This window comes from Tricharina praecox (genome assembly GCF_024521635.1).
Source record: "Tricharina praecox strain CBS 144465 chromosome Unknown BZA05scaffold_16, whole genome shotgun sequence".
NCBI lineage: Eukaryota > Fungi > Ascomycota > Pezizomycetes > Pezizales > Pyronemataceae > Tricharina > Tricharina praecox.
The window spans coordinates 212753-229329 of NW_026250418.1; the positions used below are offsets into that span (position 1 = coordinate 212753).

Below are 16577 nucleotides of genomic sequence, written 5' to 3' on the forward strand. Positions count from 1 at the left end.
GCTTGGCCCAATAACGGTTTTTGTTTGTTTAATGATTATTGCATGCGACCTGTCCACCGTATATCAAGGCAATGTCTACCCGTACACCCACCCGTTTCCACACCACTGTCCAACTCGACTTTCTCCGAGCGGCCCGATGTGGCTTTCCCCGCCCCCTGGGCGTCCGCCCTGGCCTTTCCCGACAATATACGAACGCACCAAAGACATAACACAATAACACTAGGAAAAGACAACGTCTGCTCCGTCGGATCGTAGCCCGTTCCCTCAACTCGTCTGCTCCATCGACTCGCCGTCCGCTCCCACAACTCGCCCGCTCCCTCAACTCGTCCGTTCCATCGACTCTTCCATGCCCTCGACTCGTCCCTACTCCTCCTCTACTCCGCCGTTCGCCCCTACTCCGCATCTCCGCCTCCTGCCACCCGCCTCTTCAGAAGGGGATGCTACAAAGGGGTTGACCCTGGCTCCTCAACTTCAACACCCTCCTCAACTTCAGCACCCTCCTTAACCTCAGCACCCTCCTCAACCTCCTCAACCTCCTCAACCTCCTCAACCTCCTCAACCTCCAAACCCTCCTCAACACCATCCTCCTCCGCCTCGAATCGCCCCAGCTCCCCAGCTCCTCCATCCTCCCGGTCCCTCAGCTCCCACTCTCCCACTATGACACATCACCTGCTTCATCTTTCGAACCAACAACATGGATCGGTCTGCGGTCGGTCGGAGAAATTACTCGTACTTGTGGACTTGGCTGGGGCTACTTGGTGCTCGTGATTGTGAGAACGACTTACATGCTGCCTACCTCATACTCCCAACAACCATTGTCTCGTAGAGAACTTCACTGAGCCTTCAACAAGACCTTGAATAGATTATAGATAGTAATAGACTCTGGTGCCGCGTTCACTCTGCAGACACTCTACTCCTCAAGCAAGCAAGCTTCCGAGTTCCTAGCCACCCTCAACGCCGACGAGTGATGTCCATGAGTCACCCAACAGAACACACCACCCCATGGAGATCTCTCTCATACCACCCCACGGCAAATAAAATCTTCAGCGAAGAGTGAAGCGTAATGTAAAACGTAAAGGAGGATTTTATACAGAAGTGGTATCGGTATCTAGTGCCGCATTTTTTGAAGTAAAAAAACAGAGCACCGCATGCATCATCCATCCGTTAACAAATCATTCTCCATCAATCAGAAAAGCCTTCCCAATCCACCGGAAAAGACTTCCCCGTGAAGCTTTCCTCCCATAAACGGGTATTGAAGTTAGAAGAAAAAAAAGGCGCTGGAAAATAATGGTACATAAAACATAATACAATCCTATCTCCATCTCTCGTCTCATCATCGGTCAGTAAAAATTGACAAACAAACCCTCCGTCTCATCATCGGCCAGTAAACATTGATACAAACAACCCCCCTCGGCCAGTAAAATTGACAAACAAACCCCCCGGTAAAGCCAAAAGACAAAATGCAACGCCATAGCAAGCCATCGATTGATAAAGATAGGAAAATCAATGTTGTACATCCCTCTCAGATCTCAAGCAGTCTTCCGACTACTTCTTCCCCATAAACCTCTTGTAACGGCCCAGAAACAGCCAAATAAACGCAAAGACGCAAATGAAATTGAAGACGATGTATCCCCCAACAATTGCAATGTCCCTCCACCTGTTGTCGTATTGTAGATTAAAGCTGCGAGCGAACTCGCTGCCATCTTGAAACTGACAGAATTCGCACTGTCCTCTCACCATCTCTCGGACGTACCCGCCGGCCTGTTGAATGAAAGGCATGACGTACTCCTGACAGGACATTCCTTGCGGCGGAGCGAAACGGCCGTACTCGGTATCGTCGCAGCGGATGGGAACGTCGTGTGTAAGGACGCCAAGGAAGCCTTCGAGCATATAGGTGAACGGTGAGGCCCAATACATCCAACTTCTCCAGAAGTAGGGGATGCTTGCGTAGGGAACGACGATTCCGCAGAAGGAGACCACGAAGAGGAAGAAGATGGGTAACAACAGCGAGGCGAGTAACTCGTTCGGACAGAATGCCGCGATCAGCTGGCCGAGTCCAAGGTAGTAGAATTCGAAGAGCATCATCATGAGCCACACATATCCGACACGGGATGCATCGCGCGAGAATCCGATCGGGAAATACCAGGCGACGAAGTAGACGGTACCAGCGACGAGTCGATAGGGTATTTCGACTACGATTGCGGAAATGACGAAGGCGCTCCAGTGGTAAATCTTGGAACTATTTTCGCGGGCGATGAATAGGTCTCTGAGCCCGAGAAATTTCGGCTGTAATTGTTGCATCAAGGGCGGACTGATGGTCAGCAGCATGAACACAGTAAATAACCGGCTCTGCATATCGATACCCGAATTACCGAGCTGGTAGAAAGTGAAGGCATTAAAAAGCCCAGTGAAGGCGTGTACTGCAAAGATGCCCGTAATGTACTGGGGAGACCTCCAATGCGAAATAAAAGTTCGCTTCACGACGGTGGTTACCTGAGTGTTCCAGGGCATGGCGAATTGACGGTCGTCCGCCAGCTGTGAAGAATTCATCTGCGAGCGGTCTTGAATGAACATTTCGATCTCCTTTATTCTCTGTCGGCATTCGTCGCTGTTTGTCCAAATTTGTCCCCAGTCCTTTTCACGGCGGTTCGGATCGCCAGCGCCGATTGCTTCCAGCATGTATTCTGCTGGGTTCTTGTGCTGTGGACATTTAGGTGCACCGTTTGCTTCGAAGTATTCGATCATAGCTTGTGAATCCTGTCCGAGAGGTCCACAATAAACAGGTGCCCCTCCGCTCTTGAGCAGGATAAGTTCATCGAAATGCTCGAAGAGAACTGCGCTGGGCTGATGAACCGTGCATAGACTGGAAATATTATTAGTACAATTTAATAACAAGTATGGAAAGGGACCCACATTGCTTGTCCAGCATCGGCCAACTTCCTCAGGAATCGAACCACATTGAACGCGGCACCGGAGTCCAGTCCACTCGTCGGTTCATCCAAGAACATGAGCAACTCGGGCTTGCCAGCCAGTTCTACAGCAATCGTCAATCTCTTGCGCTGCTCCTCATTCAAACCGTTTCCGGGAGAGCCAACAGTGGCCCCGGCAATGTCCTCCATTTCTAGTAGTTGAAGGATGTTTTCAACATATGCAAACTTCTCGAACTGAGGTACCTCCTTTGGCTGGCGGAGCAATGCTGAGAACCTTAGGGCCTCTCGAACGGTAGTAGTAGGTTCGTGAACATCCATCTGCTCTGCGAATCCGGTAGCCCGTTGGAACGAAAGAGGCAGCGGTCGGCCGTTGACGAGGAAGGTACCAGTCACCTTTCCAAAGCTGATACGTTGAGCAAGGGTATTCAGGAGCGTCGTCTTACCGGCTCCAGACTCGCCCATTAGTGCCGTCAGTTTTCCGGGGCGGACGTATCCAGAAACATTGTTAAGCAATATTTTTTCACCGGTTTTCGTCGGGATTTTGTACGTGACGTTCTGCCACGTGAAGACAGTATCGTTCTTTGCAACCTGGTCGATGGCACGATCTTCTTTCGAGGCCTCAGCAGCCGTGGTGGTGGTCAAGTCCTTTTCAGCCATCTCTTCGTCCGCAGGTGGGGGTGCACCAGCATCCAGAGCCTTCTTAACCTGCTCCGGGGTTTCGCCGCGCACAAAGACCGTTACCGCCGCACCGTCCCTATAGGGCCGTTGGATCTCTAGACCGACAGCCGTTAGTACGGCAAAGAATATCCAAAATCCGATAACGATGCCGATGTTTCTCCACAGATGAGCGCGGGTATAGGTGTATTGTTGGAAAATATAGTCTGCTCCTTGGACGATAGTCGAACCGGGCTGATTGCCCCGAAGGAGGCAGCCTTGATTCTCTGGCGTTACGCCGGGACCTCCGGCCGGGACCAGGAAAGGCGGTACACATTCGATGTTGAGGCCGTCGAACTCGTTGGCCATCAACACTTCAAAGGAGTATTGGACCGGATTGATCCAACGGAGCCACGCAAACCAGGGATGCATAGAAACGGGTGGAATCAAGTAACCGGTGTACACGATTAACGCTTGAATCGCAACTCCAGTCACTTGGGTAGCGGAATCCAGACTGTTGGACCAGGCGGCGATCATGCGGAAAAACGAATACATGGACAAACTCATGATAAAAGTGATGAGAATAAATATAAAAAAATGTGAAGCCGTGCGTCGTAGGTCTTTCCAATATTAGTCGACAATCAATCAATCTGTGGAAAGGTGTAACTCACTTGACATAAAGTAGGTGATCACACCCCATATCAATACCTGCATCAAACACAGTGGTATATCCGCCATAACCTGTGCAATAGCATACGCCGAGGGTCTGTAGAATGAAAAAGCTTTATGTTTCATAAGGATTGGACGGGACTGGAATCCGATTCCCAGTTCAGCCATTGCGAGCAGTGCGTTCATCAAGAGAGTAAAGAACAAGATACCGCCGCGGGGAAAGACTCCACGAGCATTGGCGGGGAGCTCATAGAAAAGACTCCCTATTATGACGCTCTGAAGGGCGACACCAATCCACCTAGCACACAAACTGAACCTGTCGCCGAGCATGACCTTGAACTGTCTTGATGTGCATGCCATCACCTGCTTCTGAAAGGAGATCGTATAGTTCTTTCTCTTGGTGGCATTTGATGTTTCGAGAGCTCGTGCTTCACGTTGCTGATCGATGGAATCCTCGAAATCGGTGATGTCTGTCAGATTCTTCTGGTTGGCGGTGCTGCATAGATATGCAGCCTCGAATTCTTCGGCCGTCCTTGGTATGCGAGCCTCCCAGCCAGGCTGAACATGGCGTTCGTGCGGGTTGGTGACGGAAGTTAAGAAGTCTGCCGTTGTCCAGCGTGGTGGACACACGAAACCGAGGTCCTCGAAGTATTGCTTTGCGTCCCTATATTATCTTATTAGCAAAAGGCCCGCTGAAGCAATGAGAAATGTTACTTACTCAGTGGGTCCGAAGTATGCACAGCGCCCTTGGTCAATGACAAGAACCTTGTCAAATAGTCCATAAAGGCTTTCGCCTGCTTGGTATAACGCCACAAGAGTCGATATGCGGGCCATATTGGTTAAGCTCCGCAGTGAAGAAACATACTCCATGGCGGTGCTAGAGTCAAGTCCTTTTGTTGAGTTATCCCAACATTGACAACTCGCCTTTGTCACCATGGCCTCCGCGATGGATACTCTCTTTTTCTCGCCTCCAGAAACACCACGAATGATAGCATTGCCGATGCGGGTGTCCAAAGTATGTTCAATCCAGAACAATTTAGATACAACCCGCAAGAACTCCTCAACATAGGCACCCCGCGTTTCCCCATCAGCACGAGATTCCTTTCCGGGAGTTCTGGTCTGAAGTGCGAAGCGGATAGTGTCCTTTACGGTTAAGGTTGCATAGTGAAGGTCCTCTTCGGGATTGTACAGAACCTCACCGCGGAAGTTCTTGGCCATGTCGGTCCAGTCGGTACCGCCATATGTGACCTCTCCCGTAATGGATTCGAATCCGCTCCTCTGATTTCCAATAACCTTTAAAAAGGTGGAACACCCGGATCCTGGCCTTCCCAGGACGAGTAGCATTTCACTGGGCTTGATGCACCCCGTAAACGAATTGATAATCGTCCTGATGGGAGCCTTCCTGAATAATTTTCCAGTGAAGAGAGCCTTAATTCCTCTCAAAGGGCCCATGACAAAATCGGAATTGGTGGGCTGGAGGGATGCTCCGAGACCCCCGCCCTTCACGGTTAGATCTTTGAAGATAACCCCGACATGACGGGTTTTCTCCTCCTCGGAGACTGCTTGTCTATTCTGTCCAAAGATCTTGGATAAAAGTCTCTCAATCTCAACCGACTCTTCGCCTCCACTATGCAGTTTCTGATCTTGGGTGGGCGAAATAGATGTCTGAGATTTTCTGCGGATGGAAATGCTTCTGAATAGATGGTCCTCGGAGGGACGGACGGGGGAGGAGCTAGAATCGTTGAGAGGGGCTGAAGCTGTAGGTTCAGGCTTGATTGGACGAATCTCCGTGATAGATGCCGAAGAAGAGGGTGTCTGAGAATTAGAGGCCGGGTGAGGCTTGTTAAGCATAATGCTGGACGAGGCCGAGGTTGTGGACATCGTGGTAGGAGCTGGAAGAGGCCAACTACCTATCCTGACGAAGATTTAAATGAGAGGAAAACCAGTTGAAGAAGAGGATCAACCAAAAGGATGAGGATGATACGAGTGGTAAGAGAGAGGAATGAGAGGAGAAGAGGAGAAGAAGAGAGGGGAAGAGAGGGGAAGAGAGGGGAAAGTATAGGACGGGAGGGAGAGGAAGAGAGAAATGTAAACAACCAGAAAGGTCGAGCCTTGCATACAAGAGCAGCACAATCAAGCTCCCTTTCTCCCTTCCGATCGGATGCAAGTTGAGCAAGGCAGAGCAGATCAGTACAATGAAGCACCTTCAGTGCCGTCTAGTGTAGCATTGTACTGGTCCATGTCCTCTCGCTGCGTGCAGCGCTGCACGAGCCTAGAAGCCCGAGCAGAGATGTAAACGTCACAACAAACCGTGCCCGCCCAGCGTGACGACATGTTTTGATCGACGACCCATCAACCTACACTGCGATAAGCACGCACATCAACGACACCACTACCATCAGCCATCGCGCCTAACCCGCCTGCACACTAGCCTACGGTCCCCCGATCTTTCATGCATCCCGGAAAGACTCCGATCTGCCAACCCTACACCAATCAACCAGGGAATCAGTTCCCCCCATCCCGGTCCCACCAGAGATCATACACACACCTCTCTTAAAGGCGGGTAGGATGGGTGTACACTGGTCAGGGCAACATCGATCGTGCCTGTCTTCGGCTCTCCACCAGACTATGTGCGACGATCGCGACTAGTTTTCCGTTTATTTATCACACTCTAAAAAATACCAAAAAAAAGAGTTGTTCGGAGAGGGCCCTCCGTTACGAGCGAGGTAGATGCATCGGCCAGTTCAACGCAAGAAAAGAAATGCAATGTTTAATGGCTTTTTCTAAGAGCGTGGCCTTTTTATTTTCTTATTTTTTACATGCATGATACCGTATTAGGCCCTAGACTTCTCATGGGTGTGTTGTGTTTGCATCATACGGTTGTCCGTCTTTGCACAGTCCGTGGCCAGCGTATGCGTTTCCCTATTTTTCCACATATACACACGCTCAAAGATGACTGTAGAGGCATACCAAAAGTGCTACGATTCTATTCGAGGAACTAGATACATGTCCATAACCTTTCCGTTGTTTCTATGGAGTTCATGCTTGCAATACAAATCAAGGAGACCAATCCAAAACCCCCAGCCCCAGATCACCTACGACTATAAACGCTCGCCTGTTCTCTCGCGCGTCTTGCTTCTCGCTCGGCCTGTTCGGCGGGAGAAAGATAGCGGCCTTCCCTCTCCGGGGCAGGTGCAGAGGCAGACTCGAACTTCGCCGCGCGTCTCTCCTTGAGGATCCGGGTCTTCGCATTCAGGTCGGGCCCGTTGTCTTGGTATTTTCCTTCGGCGTCACGCTTGAACAAGAACATGATGTCCTTCATGCTCATCTTCGCAGCCTTCGCCTTGCCTGCCATGTCGCCATCTCCGATGGCGGCTTTGGCAAGTTCCCGCTTCTTGTCTTGGAGCTGGAGGATCCGCTCTTCGACCGAATTCTCGATGGTGAACTTGTACACAATCACATCCTTCTGTTGGCCGATACGGTGAACCCTGTCGATCGCCTGTTCTTCTATGAACTATCACATTGGTTAGTTACTGTACAGACTGTACTAATAGGCAGGGAGGTGCATACTGGATTCCAGAAGGGTTCGAGAATGACGACTCTGCTAGCACAGGTCAAGTTAAGCCCCAAGGCACCGCACTTGAGTGAGCAAAGTAGTACTCCACACCAGTCTCTGTCTTCTCTTCCCCTACGGGGAGCGAACTCTCCTTCACCGCGAAGACGGCGAAGCGACGCTTCACGGTCATCGTTCTTCATTGATCCGTCATACCGAGTGAAAGCAATCCCCTCTTTCCGAAGGAAGGGCTCAATGAGATCTAGCATCGAAGTGAATTGACTGAAAACAATAGTCTTGTTCTTCCGTTTCATCTCATGCGAGACGATTTTGATCAGACTAGTAATCTTAGTAGAAGGGAGTAAGTGGGAGTAAGTGCCGTCGTCGTCGTCGGAGCCATCGTCGTCCGTCTCTTCAGCTTGACTGTCAATAAGGCCATCGTTGTACCTCTCATCGCCGGAAGCCGCATCGTCGTTTTCCTCTTCGTCGTTCCCTTCCTCAGCTTGACTATCCTCGTCCTCCTCATCATCGCTATCCAAAATAACCCGACGACCCCTTGGTGCCTGCATCTTCTTCTTCTTCTTGACCTTCTTCTCCTTCTTGTTCTTTGACCGTTTAAAGTCCGCATCATCGAGATCCTCTGTGCACGCAGCACAGCGAACCTCACCCGCATCAGTTGCGTCCCGGGATAATCCGGTGAGGCAGATTTCGCATTTCTTTTGGGCGACACTGAGCCCACCCATCAGTCCCGCCAGCTCATCGTCCTCAACCGCGTCGTCGACCATCGGTGCCTTCTTCTTCTTGAGCCCAGAGAGCCCCATTCCGGAGTCCTTGTCTTTGTGGATTTTGCCAGCTAGTAGATGAGGATGGTTGCAAGCCTGCCGAAGACGCAGCAGAAGCACGAGAGCACTGGTCATATTCTGACCACCGAGCGACGCTCCAAACTCCCCAAAACCGGCCATCATTTTCTCGAGGCTCTCCTCTGTTCGCTCCTCGAGCTTGTCGTAGAAAGCTTGCTCCTTGGGACTGAAAGACTCGACGATTTTCTCCATGTTTCGCTCGGGGAGTCTGATCTGGTGACCGGTTTTCCCCTCTGCGTCCTTCTTCAAAACGTCTTTTGTTCGACGCAACATGACCGCTCCCAAAACAATCCTGAGCCTGTCGATCGCGATTTTTCCCCTATTCTGTTGCATGGGGCGCGAGATCTGTTCCTTCCATACAGCGAGGTCATCGAAGGGGGCAATCCGGAGGAACTTGAGCAAAGATTGTAGCTCATCGAGATTGTTCTGGAGGGGAGTTCCTGTGAGACACCACCTATAACGTGCCTTGAGAGCGCAAGCCGCCAAGGAGCCTTTCGCGAGGCGGTTCTTGATTGTATGGGCCTCATCACAAATGATTCGCCACCAACGGTTGCCGAAGCAACCCACAGCGTCGACGTGACCGTCACTGCCCTCTTTGAAAGAGGACTGAGTGTGCTCCGACCGGATAACGTCGTACGTCGTGATCACGACATCGTATCTGCGCAAAGCCAGCGGATCCTTCGTGCGGTTAGGTCCATGATGCACCTTGACACGAAGCTTGTGGCTGTCCTCGGTGAACTTGGCAATCTCAGACTCCCACTGCTTCATCAGAGCGAGAGGACAGATGACCAGGGTTCCTCGACAGACGTCGTCTGGAACCGCAGCAGCCGCCAACTTCGAATTTGGTGACAAGCTCGAGTATGTGACTCCGTCCACGATGGGATACCGCGGGTGAGGATGACTGAGAATCAAAGCGATCGATTGTACGGTTTTGCCCAGCCCCATCTATAGTAAATATTAGCCTCTTCGCAAAGCAAAATATCGACGGAGATACTTACATCGTCTGCGAGGATTCCACCCTTTGCTCTCTTCTCCTCGCGAGACAGGAGGAAAGATAAACCCCTAACCTGATGTGGCAGAAGGGGAACATTAAGACCATCGACCCTGCTAAGGTCCTCTTCTTCCCCTTCCTCCTCCTCTTCCTCCTCCTCCTCTGCAGGCTCCTCTTTGACTTCTGGCTTGATCCCATCAAAGTCGGCGGCGGCCTTCTCCTTCTCAACAAGTTCAGCACTAGCCATCATCGACGCGAGCTCGTCCTCCTCCTTCTTCGCAAGCTTGCTCTTCTTCTTCTTCTTCCGCGTCCTCTTAGGGACCGGCTCATCATTGATTCCCTCCAATAGCTCCTTCAAACTCTCTGTAGTTTTCGCAGTATCGAGATACTCGCCGCCGTAGTGCGTCATTCCCGGAACTGCACCACCAGCAGGCAACGAGTAAACCGCCGGCTTGTTATCGAAGAGCATCTTCGGACCACTATTGACCGACGTAAACCCCTTTGTGGGACGGGGGGTAGCAAACGTCGGATAGTCCGTCGGCGGCTGGATCAAGTCGTCCTGCGTCAGGTCGATCACCGGCGGCCCCGTTCGCCAGGCCTCGCGGGGCGCACCAGCGCGGATCGGCTCCATGTACTGTTGTGCGCGCGCATTGACTTCCGAAACGAAGGGTCGTCTAGGGGGAGGGGCTATGATTCATGTGAGTAATTGCTGCGGAATTGAGGCGAGGGCACTTACCAGCATTCCGACCTGAGGCGTCCGCTGGCATCCATGACCGCGAGGGCAGGTTCGACTTGAGCGGGGTGGTGGATCCGAACACGGGCTGCGCGGGTGGTCGGGATGTACTTGCCGTCGGCTTTGTGGAGTAAAGGGTGTCCCGGGGTTCATGAGGGCCGGACGCAGACCCAGACGCCGGCCGTTGTGAAGGTGGATGGCGAGGCGTGTCGCCGGAACTCATCTTGGTGGAGAGTTCTTGTGGAGGAAGTAGTGAGGGCCGAAGCGATCAGTCAAACAGCGAGAGAGGTGATCGTTCGTTAAGTGTGGATATCGCAGCTGTTGATACTCGTGGTGGAACTGTGATTGTTTTGGAGATTATTGCTTGGTGGAGGGGAGAAATGGTAGTGCGTGTACAGTACACACTAGTGGAACGGGGGGCGACGCTGATACAGATAGAGTGGAGAGGTAGGGGTGTTGTTTTGGGACTCGGGAGCGGGTTAACTGAAGCCAAGAAATCGCCCTGCACGTTGTGAGGAGCAACAAGCACGCCAAGACGAACATGTGACTTGTCCAATATTCTTTTGCGCTGGCAGGTAAGTGTCGTACTGTGAGGGGGGGGTAAAAAAAATGGTAGTGCTACCGAATCTTTAAGAAAATGGTAGTGATGTGGTATTAGTACGGTCAAAAGACGTGTTTTTATGCCCTGACACGATATCAATATGCATCCAGCGGGAAACACCTCCTAGTCCTCATGTCTGTAGTCCTGATAACGGGCTCGGTGCAGAAACATCGTCTCCCTCGGCCTTCACTTAGCTACGCAGTGACTTTCCCCTCAAAGCTCCATGTTCCAAGCTGGGCGCCGGCGAGACCAGACAGCTGACAGTGTTCCAAGAGCTCACGAGTGAGATATGATGATCAACGCCCACATTCAGAAGCATGGGTTAACCTCCGATCTACCCAACTCACAAGACGCGGTGGACGTTGGGACAAGCTCTTTGCTTTGACTTTATCGCCACTAATTGTAACGACTGCCGCTGTTTTCCTCGATAGGTAACAGCATACCATAATACAGCCACAGCGTTGGTCGTGGCACATGATGGCTACACTAAGTACTCTTTCACGGTGGGCTCCTCAATCCTACACTCCCGGTTTGGGAGATACCGTCTTCCGGCCCTAGAGTCACAATGATAACTGTAAATTGCACCTGTCTGCGGCTGTCCCCTCCAAGTACGCTCCAAACATTGCCAACATAAAACACCCAAGCATCTTCAAAAAACATCACACGCAACCAACTCCGCGCATCATAAAGTCAAACGCCAGGCGGAAAGAGCAAAGCAAAACACAGACGCCCCCGAGAACAACAAAACCACACACAACTCAAAAGTTCTCCCACTTGGAACCTAGCCGAATCCCTAGTTCATCTCTCACTACTCTCCTGATTTCAATCGCCTTCTCCAGACAATCGGCGGGCGTCCGCCGCCTCAGGACCTGCGGATGCTCCAGCTTGATCTGGTTCCACCTATCCTCGCCCGCCCGGAACTTATCCATCCCCATGACCACAGCGGTAGTCTCCTCCTCGCTCCACGGGCGATCCTTCAGGACCCCATAGTCGTCCACATCCTCCTCCTCCAACTCCACCTCCGCTTTATTCCGCCTCTCACCAAAGCCCTCGACATGAACGACCTCGACCTCCGCGCTAGAGCTGCGCGTGGTGGAGTCGAGTGTGTGGCGCCTCTCGGCGCTCGCTCTCCGCGCCGCGGACTCCCTCGTCTGGCGCTTGGGGTTCTCGAATCTTTGGCTTTTCCGGCGCTCGAGCCCCTTCAGTTGCTGCAGTCGCAGCTCGACCTGCGCAAATACCCACTTGTTCCGTTGCCGCGCCCGCTCCGCCTGCTTCGCCTGCTGCAGCTCCCGCTCAAGGCGGCTCAGCGGGCGTTCTTTGGGCTCTTTCCCCTCCTCCTCGTCCTCCTCGTCCTCCCCATCTTTCCCTTCCCCCTCCTCCTCCCCCTCCTCCCCGTCCTCAACAGGACTCACCACAACCTCCGGCGCCGACTGCCTTGCCCTTTTCGCCTTGCGCCCGGCGGCGGCGGCGGCGCCCTCCTCCTCTCCCTCCTCCTCTCCCCCCCCCGGCCCCGGAGTCGGCACCAGCTCGGGCGCCGAATGTCGCACATTCCTTGGGTTCTGCCCCCTTTTTGCGGGCCGCGGCACTTGTAGCCTAGAATCATCATGCGAGAGGGTTGCTAATACATGGACTCCCTCCTCGGCGGCCCCCCGAGCGTCGTCGTCGGCGTCGGCGTAGACCTCCGGGTGCAAAGTGCGCTTCCGCTTGCCGCCGTGTGTAAGGGGGGGTGGGGGTGCAACTAAGATGGGCGACGAGGCGCCGAGGAAGTCGTCGCCCGGGCTGGATGTCGAGGTGCGCTGAGTTCCTAAAGGCGCTACGGGGTGTGGGATGGACGAGATCCGCGATGGAACCATTATGGGATAAGTGGGCGGGCGGGCGTTCGTATATGGTGGTGATGGTGATGGTGGTGGTGCTGGAGTGGAGGTGGTGGTGGTCGACTGAGTGATCGGATAGTTAGGCGTGGGCGCGGGTGTTGTGTTGAGTGTTGATGTGTGGGGATTGGGTGTGCCCGGTGTGGTGAGGGTGTTGTTAGACTCCCAGGGTGAATGGTGTCGACGAGCAGTTGCCTGGGCGACGGACTGGCTGCCAGGGACTACTTGTACTACCTATTCTAGCTCAGTCATGCATTCACTTAGGATTCGTCACTCACACTTCCGAGATTTTCGGCGCCGGACGCAACGTGAAATCTTACATACTGCCAGTGACGCGTACGGTACATACCAGAAGAGACGAGAGCATCATGTATTGTAACCATCTGTCGAAATCCTGAATAGCCATCTGTAGGGGATAGATATAAAGGTTCCCACGCTCCGAAACCAAACCGTGGGCTACACCGAAATCGCAGCGACAAGCTGGTTCATTCAGGTTGCAATGCACATTCCTGTGGCCGTCGACTTGGAATTTCAAAACGCCCAGTTGTTATGTTTGCCGCAGCCACAATTCAAGTTGACACTTGCACTTGGCCCCGATTCTTACTCGCGAGTCGTGACCGTTAGACATGTCGCTTAATCTGGCGGGGCTCTTGGCACTCGTCACTTCCCGCACCCGCAATACCTCCCGCAACCCCACCAGCACCCGCACCAGCTCCCCTCTACCGCACATTACCACTCCCAAGCAAGCAGCAAGCAACCATGGCGCCCCCCCTCCCGCCAGCTCTATTACCCATCCCCGTCTCAACCACGACCTTCACAACCCCCCAAAAACGCATCCACACGCACTCCGACCTGTCGCTATTCCACAGCTCACCAGCGTACACCCTCCTGACCTCCTTCATCGTACACCTAAACTCCTGCATCTCTCCCCTGGACGGCGCCAGCGGCACCGTATCCCCCCCAGCCGAGTTCACGACCGACAGCGCGTCCACGCACGTATCCCCGGCAGTCGCGGGCGTAACCCAGCTCGTCGCCGACCTCACAGCGCTGATCTCCTCCGCGCCGCCGGAGACGGGCCCGCGCCGCTTCGGCAACGTCGCGATCCGGAGATGGCTGCAGCTCGCACAGGAGCATGTCAGCCGCGAGGGGGGCGTGGACAAGTACCTCCCCGCGTGTGTCCTGCCCGCCAAGGAGGAGCTGCTGTTCTACCTCGTCAACTCGTTTGGGTCCGGCGAGCGCCTGGATTACGGCACCGGGCATGAGCTGGCGTTCGCGGCGTTTCTGTGCGGGATCTGGGTTTGCGGCGGGTTTGAACCGGTGAGGGATGAGAGGGCGCTCGTGTTCAGGACGTTCGATGCGTACTTTAAGCTTGTCCGGAAGCTGGTGGTTACGTATAACCTTGAGCCGGCTGGGAGTCATGGCGTCTGGGGACTGGATGATCATGCGTTTCTGCCGTATATCTTTGGCAGTGCGCAGTTGACGACGTTCCGTCCCACGAATGATGCCCAGGGCGTCGAGAGGAGTGCCAGGCCTGAGGAGATGCAGCTGCCGAAGCCGGCGGATGTGGTCAAGTTGGAGGTTGTCAAGAGGGAGAGGAGCCGGAATCTCTATTTTGACGCCGTCGGGTTTATCTACGATGTGAAGACGGGTCCGTTTTGGGAACACTCGCCGACTCTGTACGATATCTCGGGGGTGCAGAAGGGGTGGGGGAAGATTAACGAGGTGAGCCACTCCACTGATCACCACTGCTGATCCGCACGCTAAAACTGGTGGACTTCAAGGGGATGTTGAAGATGTACGACGTCGAAGTCCTCGGGAAGCTCCCCGTCGTCCAGCACTTTAAGTTTGGGAGCATATTCCGCTGGCTGGGAGCTCCCGACCCCGCGAAGCCGGAAGAAGCACCGAAAGCCGATGTTACACTACCAGCCGGAATGGAAACAACTCGAGCACCGTGGGCTACGACATCAGCATCTCACCCTCCTCCACTAGGCGGTATGGAAACCACTCGAGCACCATGGGCCACCGGCACGCCCAGCACCATCACCGCACCACTCCCCATCACCACCCACGCTCCATGGGCCGCGCCGCAGCCCCCACCATATCCCACCTCCGCAGGAATAGGCTCATCGCACCCGCCTCCACCCGGGCAGCTCGACGGCGCCGACACAAAAGCGCCGTGGGCCGCCACGGCCACGTCACCACAAACCTCGTCCCCCATCTCCCCACGGCGAGCCTCGCTAGTCGCAGCACCATTCGATGCGCGCCCGCCCTGGGAAGCCTCGAAGGAAAAGCAGCAGGAGGTGCAGGAGACCAGCGGGGTAAATGTACGCACCGAGGCACGGCTGGGTCCAAAGAGAACCAGCTCCCCGGATGTTGCGTTGGCCAGGGCGGCGGCGGCGGATGGCGAGAGGAGGGGGAGTGCAGGTGTTGGCGGGGTTAGGGTTGCGGAGACGGGTGATCTGAGCGGACGTAGGCCGTCGAGGACGGGTTGATTCTTGTCCGTAGATACCGTACTTGCTTCCAATGTCACGGGATTTTCTACCATACCGAAGTGCATACATATGACGGCGGGAAGCAAGTACTCTATGTACGTACATAGAGTACTTACACGTGAGATAGAGTGGATGACGATGAAGAATTTTCTCGCTCGCTCGCCTCTCGCATTTTTGTTCCTTACATTAGTACATGCAGGGTGCATGGAGCTAGGTAGCCAGTCGAGTAGTTTACTGAGGTCCCTCGCGAGACGTGAGGATATGTAGCAGTTATGCACAGGATAGGGGAGAAAAGATGGGTAGCGGGCGGCGAGGAGCGGGTAAGCGGCGGCGGTGATATGTATCTTATGTATTCACACCCCCTAAGTAGCCACCTCCGGCTGACCTGCCCTACCCCATGCCCAACCCGCCCTTCCATATATCTACGCCCGGCAAGAAGTGAAATTCGGACGAGCTTGTGGTTGCTCTACGGCGAGCTGACCGGGGCGTGGTCTTCCCCTTGCGGAGTGTTTCCGCGCTGCTGCCCGGAGTACCTGCTGATGCAGGAGAAGCTCTTGACCGAGTTGGAGTAGATATGTGCAGTAGCTACCATCATCGCCGCGTGCCTGGAGCTCATAGATCCAGTAAACAGAGATGAAGAGATGAGCTTCAGCATCATCTCCATGACCCCCGATCTACCTACTCTACAGCAAATATCGCCTCCGCCGTCAGCCATGCAGAAAAGACGGGAGGTGAAGTGTCCCTCACCCGCCCCTTCCTTCCCTCCCTCCCTCCCGGTCCGTGCACCACTCCCAGCGTTGCGTCGTAACACAGCCGATTTTACCGATGCCGATGTCACCCTCGCCAGCCAACCACTGGGCGGACAGGGGTGAAGCCACCTTTCGCTTCGTCCGGTCAGGTCAACTTGAAGGGGCTCGAAAAAAATATCTCCTGCTCTCCCTCCTGAGTCCCCGAGCTATCTATCACAGTAGACTAGTAACTGCCTACTGGACTTTCCCTCCTCCTCCTCCTTCTCCATCCCCCCTTTCCTGTCTGTCTGTCTGTCTGTCTCTCGCAACACAATCAACGCTCACGCTCCTTTTCTCCTGTCTATCTATCTTCATACACCGTCGGTACTTTCTGCGATCGACGGCTACTCCTGAAAATCACCGCCGCCCCGCTGTTTGCCTTGCTCGCTCGCTCTGCGTCTGCTTGTTTGTTTGTTTGTAGATACGCAGTTTGTT

At 53.9% G+C, this 16577-nt stretch overlaps 4 protein-coding genes across 4 annotated transcripts; 1 reads left to right on the plus strand and 3 right to left on the minus strand.

Annotated features, from left to right (window-relative positions):
• Positions 1-1545: 1545 nt before the first annotated feature.
• Positions 1546-6104, minus strand: BZA05DRAFT_339041 (putative ABC transporter; the record flags this gene model as incomplete). The annotated part of the gene is made up of 4 exons (XM_051480916.1): positions 1546-2863; positions 2914-4204; positions 4256-4917; positions 4972-6104. The coding sequence occupies 4 exons, from the start codon at positions 6102-6104 to the stop codon at positions 1546-1548; spliced, it is 4404 nt and encodes a 1467-aa protein (XP_051338380.1).
• A 763-nt stretch (positions 6105-6867) lies between these two features.
• On the minus strand, positions 6868-10861 carry BZA05DRAFT_354789 (SNF2 family N-terminal domain-containing protein). Its single transcript, XM_051481368.1, has 4 exons — positions 10394-10861; positions 9665-10344; positions 7824-9611; positions 6868-7767 (listed from the first exon to the last, which is right to left on the minus strand). The coding sequence occupies exons 1-4, from the start codon at positions 10611-10613 to the stop codon at positions 7345-7347; spliced, it is 3111 nt and encodes a 1036-aa protein (XP_051338381.1). The 5' UTR covers positions 10614-10861; the 3' UTR covers positions 6868-7344.
• Positions 10862-11529: 668 nt separating this feature from the next.
• BZA05DRAFT_454582 (uncharacterized protein) lies at positions 11530-13444 on the minus strand. The gene is made up of 2 exons (XM_051487523.1): positions 13212-13444; positions 11530-13096 (listed from the first exon to the last, which is right to left on the minus strand). Exons 1-2 carry the CDS (start codon positions 13266-13268, stop codon positions 11750-11752), a joined length of 1404 nt encoding a protein of 467 aa, XP_051338382.1. The 5' UTR covers positions 13269-13444; the 3' UTR covers positions 11530-11749.
• On the plus strand, positions 13212-15445 carry BZA05DRAFT_75482 (uncharacterized protein). The gene is made up of 2 exons (XM_051488604.1): positions 13212-14584; positions 14644-15445. The coding sequence occupies exons 1-2, from the start codon at positions 13622-13624 to the stop codon at positions 15352-15354; spliced, it is 1674 nt and encodes a 557-aa protein (XP_051338383.1). The 5' UTR covers positions 13212-13621; the 3' UTR covers positions 15355-15445.
• Positions 15446-16577: the final 1132 nt, after the last annotated feature.